Source organism: Sus scrofa, chromosome 12, assembly GCF_000003025.6.
Source record: "Sus scrofa isolate TJ Tabasco breed Duroc chromosome 12, Sscrofa11.1, whole genome shotgun sequence".
NCBI lineage: Eukaryota > Metazoa > Chordata > Mammalia > Artiodactyla > Suidae > Sus > Sus scrofa.
The window spans coordinates 39,882,944-39,898,703 of NC_010454.4; the positions used below are offsets into that span (position 1 = coordinate 39,882,944).

Below are 15,760 nucleotides of genomic sequence, written 5' to 3' on the forward strand. Positions count from 1 at the left end.
ATACAACTTTAATTTGTCAATCATACCTCAATAAAGCTGGAGGGAGAATGTAAAAATCTATTTAAAAATCAACAACAACAACAAAAAAGAAGAGGCAGAAGGTACTGAAAAAACTAGTACTATAGGATTGCTTTCTCACTGCTATTAACTCAAAAGTTTATGCTTAATCTTTAACTTAACTAATTTAATATGACAAAATTACACATTTTTTCAACTCAGGATACTTAAAGCAACATAGAAACACCTGTATTTACAGTCATAATAAAAATACAACTCCAACTCTTAACAACACCTAGGTTTTCCAGTAAGCCTGTTCTCTTAGCTAAGCATCAAACTAAAAAAAAAGTTTTTTTCCTCATTTGTCATATCTTTGAAACCAATTATACATTAAAAGAAGGGTCAGATGCCCCAAGAAAGCAGGAGCTCAGTTGGGAAGCTATACAGAAAGTCTATTACAATCCCTTCCTGGTTCTTGCTCTTGTCTCACAGATAGGTTAGTTAAAAACAGGCAAACATCATCTCTCCTGCCCCAATAATTGTCATTTGTAGGCAACTCTTTCCAACTGATAATTTCTTTCTTTTTTTTTTTCTTTTTTTTTTTGTCTTTTGTCTTTTTGCTGTTGTTGTTGCTATTTCTTGGGCCGCTCCCGCGGCACATGGAGGTTCCCAGGTTAGGGGTTGAATTGGAGCTGTAGCCACCAGCCTATGCCAGAACCACAGCAACGCGGGATCCGAGCTGTATCTGCAATCTACACCACAGCTCGCGGCAACGCCGGATCGTTAACCCACTGAGCAAGGGCAGGGACCGAACCCGCAACCTCATGGTTCCTAGTCGGATTCGTTAACCACTGCGCAACGACGGGAACTCCCCAACTGATAATTTCGTAACTGAAACAATTCTAGGAAAAGTTCTCAGGTAAAACCAGGTAACTCAAGATAAGAGAACACTAGCTAAAAAGGCAAGATTCTTAAAAGCTGATCTTAAGTTTCCAGAGGAAGTTCATTCCTCACACAATCGCATATTCCCACCAGGGCACCCAAATCAAAGGAGAAGTGAGAGCCACCAGAAGCTTCATCTTTCCCAGATGATGACGGATAACTTTTCCATTAGGCACAATACATGGTACTACCAGCCTCTAGGAATCTAGATGCTTTGGGAACACCTTCTAGTAATTCCAAGGATAGAAAATATCTTTTAACTTTGGCTGATGCCCCCCCCCTGTTTTTTTAGGGCTGCACCTGTGGCATATGGAGGTTCCCAGGCTAGCAGTCAAATTGGAACTGTAGCCACCAGCCTACACCACAGCTACAGCCATAGCCATGCCAGATCCAAGCTGTGTCTGTGACCTACACCACAGCTCACAGCAATGGCGGATCCTTAACCCACTGAGGGAGGCCAAGGACCAAACCCAAGTCCTCATGGATGCTAATCAGATTTGTTTCCACTGAGCCAGGATGGGAACTCCATCTTTTAGATTTGGAATGAGACTCTTTAGAGAGCACTGTCAGAGAAGTTAATAAGACAATAACATTCAGGCAAAGAAAAGCACAAAATGACTCTTCTGCTACCAAAACAGCTCTGAAAACTGTCTACATTAATACTATAAGTAGGTGGCTATTTCTCAATTAGAAAAGAATAAAGTTAAGTACGTTAAGTGTGGAGCAACACAAGTATATTATTAAATACCTGTAGCAATTGAGCTGGCAGAACAAGGAGTAGAAGCCAGGGTTAATTAACTTCTTGCAATAACACCTAGTCCACCAAATGATTTATCAGCGATAGCTACATGAAGCAGCACTGACATCAATAGTAACAAGAAAGGCCAATTAGGAACTTGTCTTTCAGAGACACTTCTCTGACATAGCTTCTGCTTCCTTCATTTCTATGAAGCACTGGTTATACTGTACAAAGTATTCGAGTAACTATCCTTATGAAATCATACAGTCCAATATGACTCAAAGCAGAACTACACACAGTCAAGTAGCAAGAACAGACATGGAGTGCTGAATCCACCATATCTCTAAGAACAGAAGCCGTCATTAATTTCAACACATTTCTGAATGAGGAAAAACAAATGGAGGACTGGGGACTAATGAAGCAGGACAGGAGAAGCTATAGCCCTTAACACCCACTGGAAGGCTGAAACCAAGCTAGAAGCAATCTGTCCTCTAAGACTACAGAGAAGCTCTTCAGGAGGACTTCCAAGGGAAGATTAATTCCCTGCCCTAAAGCAGAAACCTGCTAGGTGTCAGGCCTGTCTATTTACGCAGAAGTCCTGACAACGTTTCTGTTATCTCATTCTTAAATATAAATGGGCAGCAACTTACTATATGCATGGTATACGCTTCAATTAAAAAATCACACACAGGGAGCTCTCTTGTGGCACAGCAGGTTAGGTACCTGTTTTGTCATTGCTGTCGGGGTTGCTGCTATAATGCAAGTTCAATCCCTGGCCGGGAAACTTCCAAATGCCCTAGGAGTGGCCCAAAAAAATTATTTTAAAAAATCATATAGATATGAAACCTGCACCATGAAATACTCCAGATAATTCAAACTGCAGAAACAACACCAAAAACTATAATTCACATCCCCTGAGACTTAAGAAGTTATTGCAACCACAAAAAAAGGAATGCTTACAAAGTACCAATAACAAGAAAGAGCAATGAAGAGAGGCGGTATGTAAAGATGGCTGTGCAGAAAAGAAAGCAACCAGCCAAAATGCAGCAGGGACGAGAAAGACAGAGGACTAGAAGAGAGAAGGGTCTAGTACAAAAGAAAAGTTTTATAATTTTATAATATGCTTGAAAAGCTGGAAGAAGACATCATGCAATGAAGACCCACAATGGAATAAAAAAAGAAAGGCCATTATAAACTCCATAAAAAATAAAAAGTCTCCTTAAGAAAGAAAGTACAATCATTTGTGTTGTAGAGGCTCTACATATTTATCGTCATAATACGCACAGTAAATTTTGCAAGATGCTAGTTGACAGAAGAAATAAAGATACATTATCTCAATTTACATACATAACATAGGAACAAAAACTCATGATATAATCTACTGGATGACAGGAAGGTAGAAGTAGGAGTGATGAAATACATGAAATAAGTTGCTTATATCATAGCAGAGAGTTAACAGAAAATGTCTACAATTGGCAATCAATAAATAACAGCATAAGGATATTAAAGATATGAAAGTAATCAAAATAACTAAAACGAAAAATAATTCCCTCTGGAAAGAACGGGACCAGGGACAGCTGATTTTCATGACAAATTATTTAATATTTTAACTATGTACTTTATTATTTTAAAAAACTTAAGGATGCATTTTAAAGAAAGTGATGAAGAGAATACTCCAAATCCCATAATGTAACCACAACTACTATGGGACACTTGCCTCCACCTTGATGGCACACCGTCCAATGGCTCGTACAGCTTTGCGTACAAAGTCGACATCCACTTCTGTGGCATATTCCTTCAGTTCTGCTAGAACCTGTTAAAAATCCACAAAGTGAACAATCTTAACCATTCTCCAATAGCAATTTCATGGCCTAGGTTCTCCTGAAGGCAAGATCTTAAGTTTACTTAAGTCTGACCTGAGCAATGTTGGCTTGGGATGCCAAGCGAATCATGATGTCCAATTTCTCTAGTTTCACATAGATGGGATCATTGTATTTCACAAAGAAAACTTTGATTTCCTGCTTCAAGATTTCAGGCCTGTGATACAAAGAAATGCAAGGAAGGTGAGGCATAAATTGATACATCCTTCTGAGTCTATTAAAATCTAATTTGTGCCTCTCTGCTCTCCATTCACACACTATATCCTAGGAGGGAAAAAAAACAAAAAACACAAATTTCCTCTACACCCTTCTAACCAGATCCATTTGGCGGACTATTTTTTTATCCTTTTTAAGGGTCAAGGTATATAGTCTCAAGAAGAAACACTGGAAGAACAACCTGCTCTAAACTACCGCCTGAATCATGTTAAGCAGACACTTGCTAGCGTACTAAGAGGTCCTTCAAGAGGCAAACTAAATTGTAGAGCATTTAATGTAGGAATACTCAATTGTTAGCCTCCTAGCCCTGGGCAGGTTGCTCTGGCATACAGTAATTTCATTTCCATCCATTAAGCGGAGCTTAACATAGACCTCTTTAATACTGATGTTATTAGGCTTAATTCAAAATTAAAAACTTTAATCATCTTGTGGCACAGCAGGTGAAGGATCCAGTATTGCTGCAGCTGTGGCACAGACTGCAACTGTGGTGTGGGTTCAAGCCCAGGAACTTCAACATGCCACAAGTGTGGCCAAAACACCACCACCACAACCACCACCACCACCACTTCATTTTTTTCCCAACCTTTTTTGGACAATTAGGTTGATGTTCCTCAGGGCAACGTACTGCACCTCTGGCTCCCCAGACAGCAAAGTGACAAGTGGAGGGGCCAACTTCTTCAGCAGCATATTGTAGTAGTCAGAGTCATTGGGTAACAACTCAAGAAATTTCATTAGGACTTTTACCGCTGAAAGCACCACGGCTGAGTTGGCATGAGATAGCCGGGGAGTTACCCGCTCACAGATGCTGAGGGCAGAAAACAAAAGTTAGTATCTTGAATTATAATTTCTTTGCTCAATCCAGTCTTTAAGGTAATGCTGTCAGAGGTCCCAAGGCCCAAGTGTCAAGAAATTAGAGAATCAGTTAGAACATTCAAAACTTCATGCGTAGGTAAATTTGGGATCCAACATTGCAGAAGCCTCATTCCCAGCAAACTACAGGCAGAGCGGGGACATCAGAAGACTTTAGGAAACCAGCAACCAGGGATGTTCAAACTGGAGGCGAACTAGCCACTACCCAAAACACTTGGAAGCTCACACCATTTACCTTCCTGTTTCATAGTCCTCTCTGTCTCCCCACATTATGTAAGGGCTCCCTGCCTCCCAGCCCATTTCTCCTCAACCTACAGAAAGTCAAATTAAGCATTCTGAGAGTGACTTCACAGTGAGAAGTATTAACCAACTGTGGCTGAAGTTTCATTGTAAGATTCAGGAGGAGATGGGCTGATGGGGAAAACTATACAACCTCTTGCCTTCAGGAAAATAAGGGCATCTCAGAAAGGGTTTCTGTTTGTTTGTTTTTAACATTGCAATATTCTCTCGACCACGTCCTCTCTCCAACCCCTTAACATCTACATGTAAATGCCTCATAAAATCTAGAACACTTCATTATCCACTGAGGGTTCTTCAGAAATTACATCAATTTTGATAGCTCTGAGGCAACATGAGTGGCTGTATTCAGTTAAAGATTCAAGACAAGTAAGCTGTGTTTCCCTCCCTTCCTCCAATATGTCTACTGCGCTGACTCCCTGACCTCCTTCAGGTCTTTATACAAATGTCACTTCCTCCAAGAGGCTTTCCCTGACCACTCCGTATTTCTTATCTCTCTTCCTTACCGTGTCTCTCTTTCGTTTTTTTGTTTTCAGAGCTGAACCTGCAGCATATGGAGGCTACCAGGCTAGGGTCTAATTGGAGCTACGTTGCCAGCCTACACCACAGCCACAGCAACACCAGATCCTTAATCCACTGAGCGAGGCCAGGGATCAAACCCGCAACCTCATGGCTTCCAGTCAGATTCACCATGATGGGAACTTCTACTGTGTCTTTCTTGTTAGCACTTACTTTTATCTGACATATTTTATGTTGTACTAATGTACACATATTACATATACTTCTACCCTGTCCTTCAGAATAAGAGTTCCCTGAGAGCTATGATTTTTGTCTACACAGTGCTATATCCTCAGAGCCTGGTAAACAGCATGGGCTCAATAGTTATTTCCCGAGTTTATGAAGAAGGGTGAGATGTCAATAATCAAGAGAAAATAAAAGTGTATGTAAAGTTGTTCCAGAAGATATATATACTTCCAATGATGGAAAGAAACTTTCAGGTGAGCCCTGGTTAAAACCAGAGGGAACAATTTCCTAGACAAGTGAAGAGCGCTTGCATTATCCAGGCAAGGAAGGATTCTTATCTACCACAATTAAAATAGGTCAACTTTAGGAGTTCCCGTTCTGGCTCAGGGGTAACGAATTCAACTAGTATCCATGAGGACGTGAGCTGGGTCCCTGGCCTCACTCAGTGGGTTAAGGATCTGGCGTGTTCATGAGCTGGGAATTTCTATATGCTTCAGGTGAAGCCCTTAAAAAAAAAAAGTCAACTTTAATGAAGAGTCAACAATTTTTTAGAAGTAGTTTGCCTAGTACAGTGCCTCTATACACAAAATGCTCGATAATAGCTGATAATTCCAATTCTCTGAACTAAAATGTGTGCGTGGGTAGATGAAATTTGGGAGTCAATATGTGATAGTCAAAGACAATCTGCAACACAAATGCAGTAAAGGGCTGAGCAGAACAATCCAGGTGTGCCTTCCAAATCTTCACACTGTCATGATTCTTCTATCTAACACAAGACATCATATATTGCTGGCTCCAACAGTTTCTCTAGTACTAAATTATAGGTATAGATCAGCTCAGTAACTGGTATCAAGTCACTTACTACGAACCTAAAAGAATGAAAATTTTGTCATTCCAATGAGATACTCAGTATCCTTTGTTTGCCAAATGGCTAGGAATTGCTATATGAGAGATATGAGACCATGATGAGGGAGGTTTTAGCAGAGGGTTGTAACTGTACTATTCAGAAAAAAAGAGAGAAAAATACCCATCTCCTCTTAGGAAGAGCTATTTGTGCATGGTTTACCCCACCACCTAAAATATTCCTAAATACAGTGAGAAAACAATTACCTATCCCACAAGCCACTGATTTTCTCAACATAACAGACACTTATTCTAATATAGACACTAGAACTTAACAAACCAGACAAGACACCCAGATTCTATATGGCAAAACAGACTGACCTCTGTGCCTCCCGGTCATCTTTAGGGTTGTAATTAGACAGGCAGTCCAGGATGAAAATCTGGCCCCATTCAGTGCATTCATTCAGGGCTGTAAGGAGCTTATTGATGTTCTGTGGATTCAGATCAAGTAAGTTGCTGTTTGGGTGAGATTCACTGATTTCAGATAATGCTGCTACAGCATTAGCCACCACCTGGAAAGAAGGAGAAATGACCTTGACTTACCAAGAACAGTACAACTATGGACAAATACTTAATCTTCTCTGGATCACTTCACAGATCTCAACTCATAACCATTCCTGAATATTTTCCCTAGTCAGTAAGAAACAAACTGCTTTCAAATATATATTAAACCAGGAGTTCCCGTGGTGGCGCAGTGGTTAACGAATCCGACTAGGAACCATGAGGTTGTGGGTTTGATCCCTGCCCTTGCTCAGTGGGTTAAAGGATCCGGCACTGCCGTGGCTCTGGCGTAGGCTGGTGGCTATAGCTCCGATTTGACCCCTAGCCTGGGAACCTCCATATGCCACGGGATCGGCTCAAGAAAAACACAAAAAGACCAAAAAAAAAAAAAAAAAATCAAATATATATTAAACCACCAATTGTGGCACACATAGCTTCCCAGTGGTCAGGTAATCCAGAATTAAAACAATTCACATACTGAGAGTCATTCATTTACTATTAAAATATCAGTAATTTTTCTGGCTGTGCCTGTGGCATGTAGAAGTTCCCAAGCTAGGGAACGAACTCAAGCCACAGCAGCAATCCAAGTCACTGCAATGACAATGCCAGGTCTTTAACCAGCTCTACAAGGGATCTCCCAATATAGTACCAATTTTAATAGTACTCAAAACTATCAACAGAATGAAGATATATGAACAGCTATAAAAGCAGTGAAGTTTAAATATATGAAACATGCACATTAGGCCAAATAATTTTTTAGGTGTATGGGGTGCTTCGCTGTTGGATGAAGAGGTGATACAGGCAAGCATATCATAAGTCTTAGAGTAAGAAAATGTGAGCTTGAACATTCACTGTAACATGCTGTTTTGAGAACACTGTGAAATTCAGTTACCTCATCTGGAAAACTGGGAATAATTTAATTCACCTCACAGATTATCTTTAGTTTGAGTATAAAATCAGATGACCAGGGTGTAAGTGCTTTCTACAATGCCTCGTGCAAACCTAAGGTGGTAATATTACCATAATTCATCAAGACTTAAGTTGCATAGTTTTTCTCATTAATACCTCTGAAGTTGAGATATATTTTACAGTCAATGGCATGTCAGTTTAATAGGAAGTATTTTTCTTTCTAGGTAATACAGGAAACAACAGTGCATCTTAGATTCAATGGCATCTCAAAGGCATCCTTATGTTAGGCTGTATGATAAATGAAAAACTGCTACTGGAGTTGCTGCTGTTGGTGCAGTGGGTTAAGAATCTGACTGCAGCAGCCTGTACAGCTTTGTGCTATACAGTAGGTCCCCATTGGCCAATCATTCCATATACCTCAGTGTTCATACGCCAGTCCTGAAGCCCCAGTCCATCCCTCCCACTCACCCTACCTGTCCCCTTTGCTAACTGTTAAGTTTTTCAAAGTCTGTGAGTCTGCTTCTGTTCTGCAAATAAGTTCATCTGTATCCTTTTTTTCAGATTCCACAAAACACACATGAAAAGATGCTCAACATCACTAATTATTAAAGAAACGCAAATCAACACTACTATGAGGTACCACCTTACAGCAGCTAGAATGGCCATCATCAAAAAGTCTAACAAACAATAAATTTGGGGTATCATATTTTACTGATATTAGATCAATCAAGAAGGGTTATCTAGTCCACCTACCACATGGTAACATGCATGAAGTTCTTTTCTGAGTTAATTCTTGTTTGCCTTTGTTTCACTTTAGCGAAAATTTAAAGGCATGAAGAGTGAAATAATAATCCCCTCCATCATCTCAGTGCTTTACATGCAGGGAAAAGATACTGTATTTCCCAAATACAATGCGCTTAATAGGCTGGATTACAGGATAAAGGATCAAAATGTCACACTGGAAGACCAGGTCTATTTTTTTTCTCTTGCTGGCAACACATGACCAATCATGGTTATTATCTGGTCCAAAACAAATGTTCTATCACAACTTATCCATTTATGCCAGTCAAATTCTTTTAATGTTTAAAAAAAAAAAAAAAAGGAATTCCCACTGTGGCACTGAAAGGATCCAGCATTGTCTCTGCACTGGCTCAGACCACTGCTGGGGGGGGGAGGGTTCCCAACCCCTGGCCCAGCACAGTGGGTTAAGGATCCAGAGTTGCTGCTTCTGCAGCATAGGTCCCAGCTACAGCCTGGATTCAATTCTTGTCCTGGAAACTTCCATATGCTGCCAGTGGCGGGGGCGGGGGGGAGTGAAATATAAGGTCTGTTAACAGGAAATGTAAAAGAAAAGGTGAGAGTTGGGGAATTAAAAAAAGCAATGGAGAAGAAAGAGAACAGGATCAGATGTTAGAATGAACAATTAGAATTCCTGCTATCGTCATAGGCAACTGGAAATAAAATCAAGCATATAATGCAGCTAATGAAGTCTGTGTTCTGGTGGTAAAATAGGCAGTTTTCATTTATTATCACTTTAAAACAGAAAATAGAGAAAAGTAAACCTAATTAAAAGATCCAGACAGATCAGATTATAGGTTATGTTTAGAAAAGTAAGCACGGAGAAAATGGATCACTGCCAAAGGGTCAGTGAGCCAATGACTGACCAGAGGAGATGAGTCCCCAATAACAGAACTCTGCTGTTCCTCTAAAATTTCTTCTATTCTACGTTCCTGCTTTCACCTCCTAATCTTCACATGCAGACTGCTAAGCTTTCAGAAACACTGAGGTAGGCCCCATAAAGAGCTGCTAAGTGCTCTCCTGGTCAGTGAGCCACACTTCTCTCATACTTTAACAGAAACTTAAAATGAGCCTGTCACACTGAATCTCAAGGAGACAAAGGCTGACTTCAAAACAGCAGCTGGGTGGCCAGGGTATGCATACAGGACAACTCTGACACTTGTCAGTGTCTATACTCTGTGTTTCTTTGGAATTTTGTATAGAACACAGTACATATATTACCTGGTTTTTTTTAACAAACTTTAAAAATAACAAATTGAAACATGATTTATTTGCTCTTCCCAGAGATCCTTCTCCAAACATTAATTCGCTATCACAAAAGAAAAAAATCTGACGCTTGCAGTAGCTGCCCTGATTTACAAAGGTTACGGAGTTCCCATCGTGGCCCGGTGGTTAACAAATCTGACTAGGAACCCTGGGTTCGATCCCTGGCCTCACTCAGTGGGTTAAGGATGCAGCATTGCCAGGAGCTATGGGGTAGGTCACAGATGCAGCTTGGATCCTGACTGAGTTGGTGTGGCTTTGGTGTAGGCCGGTGGCTGCACCTCTGATTGGACCCCTGGCCTGGGAACCTCCATATGCCACAGGTGTGGCCCTAAAAATACAAAAAAAGACCAAAAAAAAAAAAGTTATCTCTTTCACTTGAACCAGCACTTTGAATTTGAATTAAGAGTAACGTGTGGAGTTTCTGTCGTGGCGCAGTGGTTAACAAATCCGACTAGGAACCATGAGGTTGCGGGTTCGATCCCTGGCCTTGCTCAGTGGGTTCAGAATCCGGCGTTGCTGTGAGCTCTGGTGTGGGTCACCGATGCAGCTCGGATCCCACGCTGCTGAGCTCTGGTGTGGGCCGGTGGCTACAGCTCCAATTAGACCCCTAGCCTGGGAACCTTCATATGCACAGGAGTGGCTCAAGAAAAGGCAAAAAGACAAAAAAAAAAAAAAAAAAAGAGTAACGTGTTACATTTTCCCCCCTAGAAAATTGGCAGTTCTCTTAGGAAACACTGCCATGAAGAGAACAATGGCCTTTCAACTACCATCTCAGAAAAATCAGAGATCCTTTAGAAAGAGGTTTCTAAAAGAAGTTCTGCTTTATAAAAATGGATTTATAAACAGTGTTTAATTGAGTTTTCTCGCCACAGGAGTTGATTTACAAAAAGCTGGCATCCAGGCTACAAAGGAACATAAACATAGCATCAAAAAAATTTTTTTAAAATTCACCTTGCCTCCCAATCATGGTAAATTCTGTTTTGGGGTACGCTGCAGCTAAACATTCCTCCTGCCCATCCCACTACCCCACAGACCTAATGTCATAAGTGTACTTTATAGATACAGATACTAAACATAAACACATATATACGAAAGTGTGTGTATAAATAAAATCACATTCAGTCCTAGACACATCTTTCTCTGCTGTAAACACAGACTTCCCTTCAATTTGATAGTTCCTTATGGACCCTTGGAGTCCAGTTAATGTTTTTTAAGGTAAGCAGTTTGCGTTTTACTTTTTGTATAAAAAGTATATACCTAAAAGTCTATACCTAATAGAGCTGGACAAAGAGCTAAAAGACAGTAATAGCTAAAATCTACCGAACACTTACTAGGCCATTTATCCTCATAGCAACTCTAAGACAGCTGCTTTCAAAAGCCACCTATTATAGATATGGAAACAGGCTTTTAAAATGTATAAACAGGAGTTCCCGTCGTGGCGCAGTGGTTAACGAATCCAACTAGGAACCATGAGGTTGCGGGTTCGGTCCCTGCCCTTGCTCAGTGGGTTAACGATCCGGCGTTGCCGTGAGCTGTGGTGTAGGTTGCAGATGCGGCTCGGATCCCTCGTTGCTGTGGCTCTGGCGTAGGCCGGAGGCTACAGCTCCGATTGGACCCCTAGCCTGGGAACCTCCATATGCCAAGGGAGTGGTCCTAGAAATGACAAAAAGACAAAAAAATAAAAAATAAAAAATAAAAAATAAAATAAAATGTATAAACAGGGTTAGAAAAATTCAGTGACTTGCTTGGCCATTACGGCCACAAAGAAAAAAGTGCTTGATTCACAATAGCCAAGGAATGAGAACAACCTAAATGTCTATGGACAGATGAATGGATTAAGAAGATGTGGTACATATAGACAATGGAATACTACTCTCAGCCATAAAAAGAACAAAAGAATGACATTTGCAACAACAAAGAAGCAACTAGAGATTTTTAAGCGAAGTAAGTCAGAAACAGAAAAACAAATTCCTTATGATATCTCATAGGAGGAATCTAAAATACGACACAAATGAACCTATCTATAAAACAGAAACAGACACAGAGAACAGACTTGTGGTTATCGGGGCTGGGGGGCAGTGGGATGAATTTGGAGTTTGGGGTTAGTAGATTTATACAAATAGAAAAATGTATTCTCTTAATATACATATTTCTGAAATCACATCCTAGCAGCACTTGAAGAAGTAAGATTTACTATCTACCAATAAAATATGAATTACCAGCTACCTCTATCTTATATGCAGCAATTCTGAGGACATAAATTTGACCTCATTTTTTTTTTTTTCTTAAAAAGGAGCAAGCTGGAGCAGTGGGTATGGTTAGAATAAAATGACTCCATTAAAAAAAAAAAAAAAAAGAGCTCTAGAAGGAAATCTAGATATACACTGGGAGTGGAGGATCACAGACAGAAGCTCCTTTATGAGAAATTTCTCAAACATTTCCCCTTTGAATGATTTCTCTAATTTCATTCACTTTTAGAGCCTCAGAACCCAAGACAGACAGCACTCTCCAGTACACTGACCTCCTATTAACTAAATTACTACTTAGAAGACATTCATTTCTAGTAATGACCTTCCAGGTTACACACTCTGAAAAATGCTTCAGTTTTCCTGTTCAGCCTACAATTATTTTGGCTGCTGCTCCTGAAGAACTGAATAAATTGAAAGCAGTAGAATAACTGACCAAAACTATTATAATAAATACACAGGTGAGGTGCAGACTTTCATCTTCCTGAAAGTCAGCAACAGTCACTTTCTCCTGTATAGAGTTGCCCCAAGCGACTCGATAAAGTACAGGGCATTTATTCTCAGCATGTTTCAGTTATTATCATCTCCTTAAGAATACAATGACTATTTGGTACCAGTTAATTTTCCTCCTCAAAAAAGTAAAACTTAGGGCTTATGCTTTAATCCAAGACACTGCCCAGAATGCCAACTAATAATACGCTGACTGTATTACATGCTACAATGTTCCGTGTTTCCCCATCTCTTCCCCACTATGAGAAAGCTCTGCACAATTACCTAACAGAATCAACACATTTCCATTATGCCAAGAAAGTCTGAATACATGGTAAAATATAATATTTAAAACTTAAAGACTCAATAAAACTCCTTACTTACTTAAGTGGCTTAAGATGTATTCTGATCAAATATAAATATTCTCAAAGCCAAAATACTACAAGTAAATATCTACAAATAGTCAAAAGGCACGCCTAAGAATCAAAGAGTTACTTGGCCAACAAACCCTAAAATTACAGAAAAACAAAGGACAACATAAACAAAAAATGTATTATCACACTGCTTAGTATCTTCCTTGTGAGTATAAGTAATCCCCTGGCAAATTAGAGCCTTGAGATTATTTGAAGAAGGACATTAAGAGGAATTCTATGGCATAGCAGGCTAAGGATCCAGCCTTGTTGCTGGGGCACAGGTTCAACCTCTGGCTACGGAATTTCCACGTGCTGCTAGTGCAGTCAAAAAATTTTTTTAATTTAAAAAAATAAAAGAGAGAGTTCCCGTTGTGGCTCAGTGGTTAACGAATCCAACTGGGAACCATGAGGTTGAGGGTTCGATCCTTGACCTCGCTCAGTGGGTTGAGGATCCGGTGTTGCTGTGAGCTGTGGTGTAGGTTGCAGACGTGGCTCAAGATCCCGTGTTGCTGCGACTCTGGCATGTGGCTCTGGCATAGGCCGGCGGCTGCAGGTCCAATTCATCCCCTAGCCTGGGAACTTCTATATGCCACAGGTGTGACCCTAAAAAGAAATAAACAAACAAAAAACAAACCCTAAGTTAGTATTAACTGATAAAATAAAAACTGATAATGATTAAAATTTCTAAAGTGAGAATACATATAAAAAGATTTCTGCGGAGTTCCTGTGGTGGCTCAGTGGTTAACGGATCTGACTGGGAACCATGAAGTTGTGAGTTCAATCCCTGGCCTTGCTCAGTGGGTTAAGGATCCCGCGTTGCTGTGGCTCTGGGGTAGGCCGGCGGCTACAGCTCCGATTCGACCCCTAGCCTGAGAACCTGCATATGCCACGGGTCCGGCCCTCAAATGACAAAAAAAAGAAAAAAAAATTTCTGCCAAGTTTATTATAAGGGAAAACAAAAATTATTTGCTTCCTCTATAACTTATTAGGCAGCTGCCCTAATAACAAAGCAGCCTCCAATGATTTCACTTAATACTCCAATCCTGCAGAAACTAATAGTGGACCACCTTCAAGTACCAAACAGAACATCACTTACATGGGGAATTCAGACAGACTGAACAGGTTACCACCCCCTCTCGCTCTTACCCACTGTCTACCACATACAGACATTCTCACACATGCCTAAAATTCTACCAGCTCTGAAACTCCTTTACAGACAGTTGGCATGAAGAGCATTACACATTTCTAATTTCACTTCTGTGTAATATTTTACTTTTTCTAACTCTCTTATTTATTAATATATGTTTAGGGATAACAGAAGTCGTATAACTAAAGTACTAAATTAAATGAGGTCTTTGGTAGACAACTTAACACAGCCCACAAGGACAACAAATATATCCTGACAAAAATCCTTCGCAAATTTTTTAAATTATCAGAGATATTTCATTTTTTAGTATTTAGCATCACAAACTGACAACAAGCCAAAACACAACCTTCTAAAGCCTACATAAAAAATGACAACAATGGAAAGTATGTCATGTTAGGTCTGTTGCCCAAGGATAGCTGAGGTTTATTAAGAATTTATTATATCTCAGACATTATCTAAATTTTTAAAAAGTTATTCCTTCATGTTCAAAATAATCCAGTAAAACAGGCATTACTACTTCTATTTTTTACATATAAGGAAACTGAAGCTCATTTTAAATAACTTGTTCAAGGCCACCTTTCTAGGAAGCAGCCAAGCCAGGACTCTAAACAGCAGTCACTCTGGCCCTAAAGGCTACATGCTATTCCCATAATTCAAATGTTCACAACCCTAGCACTACTGATGTTTTGGGAGGGAAAAATTCTTTCCTGGAGGGGGCTCCCTGTGCTTTGCAGAATGTTTCAAATACCTGTGAACTCTACCTGTGACATCTACAAGATGTCAGTAGCATCCTTCCCATCAGATGTGACAACCCAAAGTGTCTCCTGACACTGTCAAATGTCCTCTGGGAAGCAAAACCATCCCCAGTTGAAAACCACCGCCATCATCTTGTGTGGCTTCTACATGCTGGATAGCACAGGGTTAAAACACACTTTTTCTAAGAAAAATGTTATTTTTCATAAAACAGCTTTCCAGAATACATTCCAATTAGAATAAGCTGGTATTTTAACTGGAACATTTGCTAAAAGTTGTATTGGGCCAAGTTCTGAGAGCATGCTGCTTGTGCAGAAAAACCAACAAAAGAATTTTTTGTTTGTTTTTACTAATTCAGTAGTTTGTGCTTTGGCAGAGAGGGCACAGCAATGGAACAGGAGTACTCCCAGGGGCAGTTCTCAAAGAGTGACGGCAGCAGAACTGAGAAGGCTCAGGAGACAAGATCAAAGGGGCAAAGGCCCTGAGCCAAAGGACTTAGGAGACTTGAGCTCACAAACGAAACGCAAAGAACATCTGGTGGGGCTGTCAAGACAGTCTCTGGAGTGGCAGATTCTACTGTAAACATGAACTCAAGTTGGATACCTCAAAACACCTCTGAGACAAAGAAAAACTATAGTGAGGAGAGAAAA

The 15,760-nt window shown here is 40.2% G+C and overlaps 1 protein-coding gene across 4 annotated transcripts in view; it reads right to left on the reverse strand.

Moving 5' to 3' along the window:
• AP2B1 (adaptor-related protein complex 2, beta 1 subunit) overlaps positions 1 to 15,760 on the reverse strand; it is a 137,697-nt gene that overhangs the window by 79,839 nt on the left and 42,098 nt on the right. For all 4 annotated transcript variants that reach the window (XM_021066144.1, XM_021066143.1, XM_021066145.1 and 1 more), the window contains 4 exon segments: positions 6,910 to 7,100; positions 4,358 to 4,579; positions 3,595 to 3,715; positions 3,396 to 3,491 (listed from right to left, as the gene is read on the reverse strand). In XM_021066144.1, coding sequence (XP_020921803.1) covers positions 3,396 to 3,491; positions 3,595 to 3,715; positions 4,358 to 4,579; positions 6,910 to 7,100 — 630 coding nt within the window.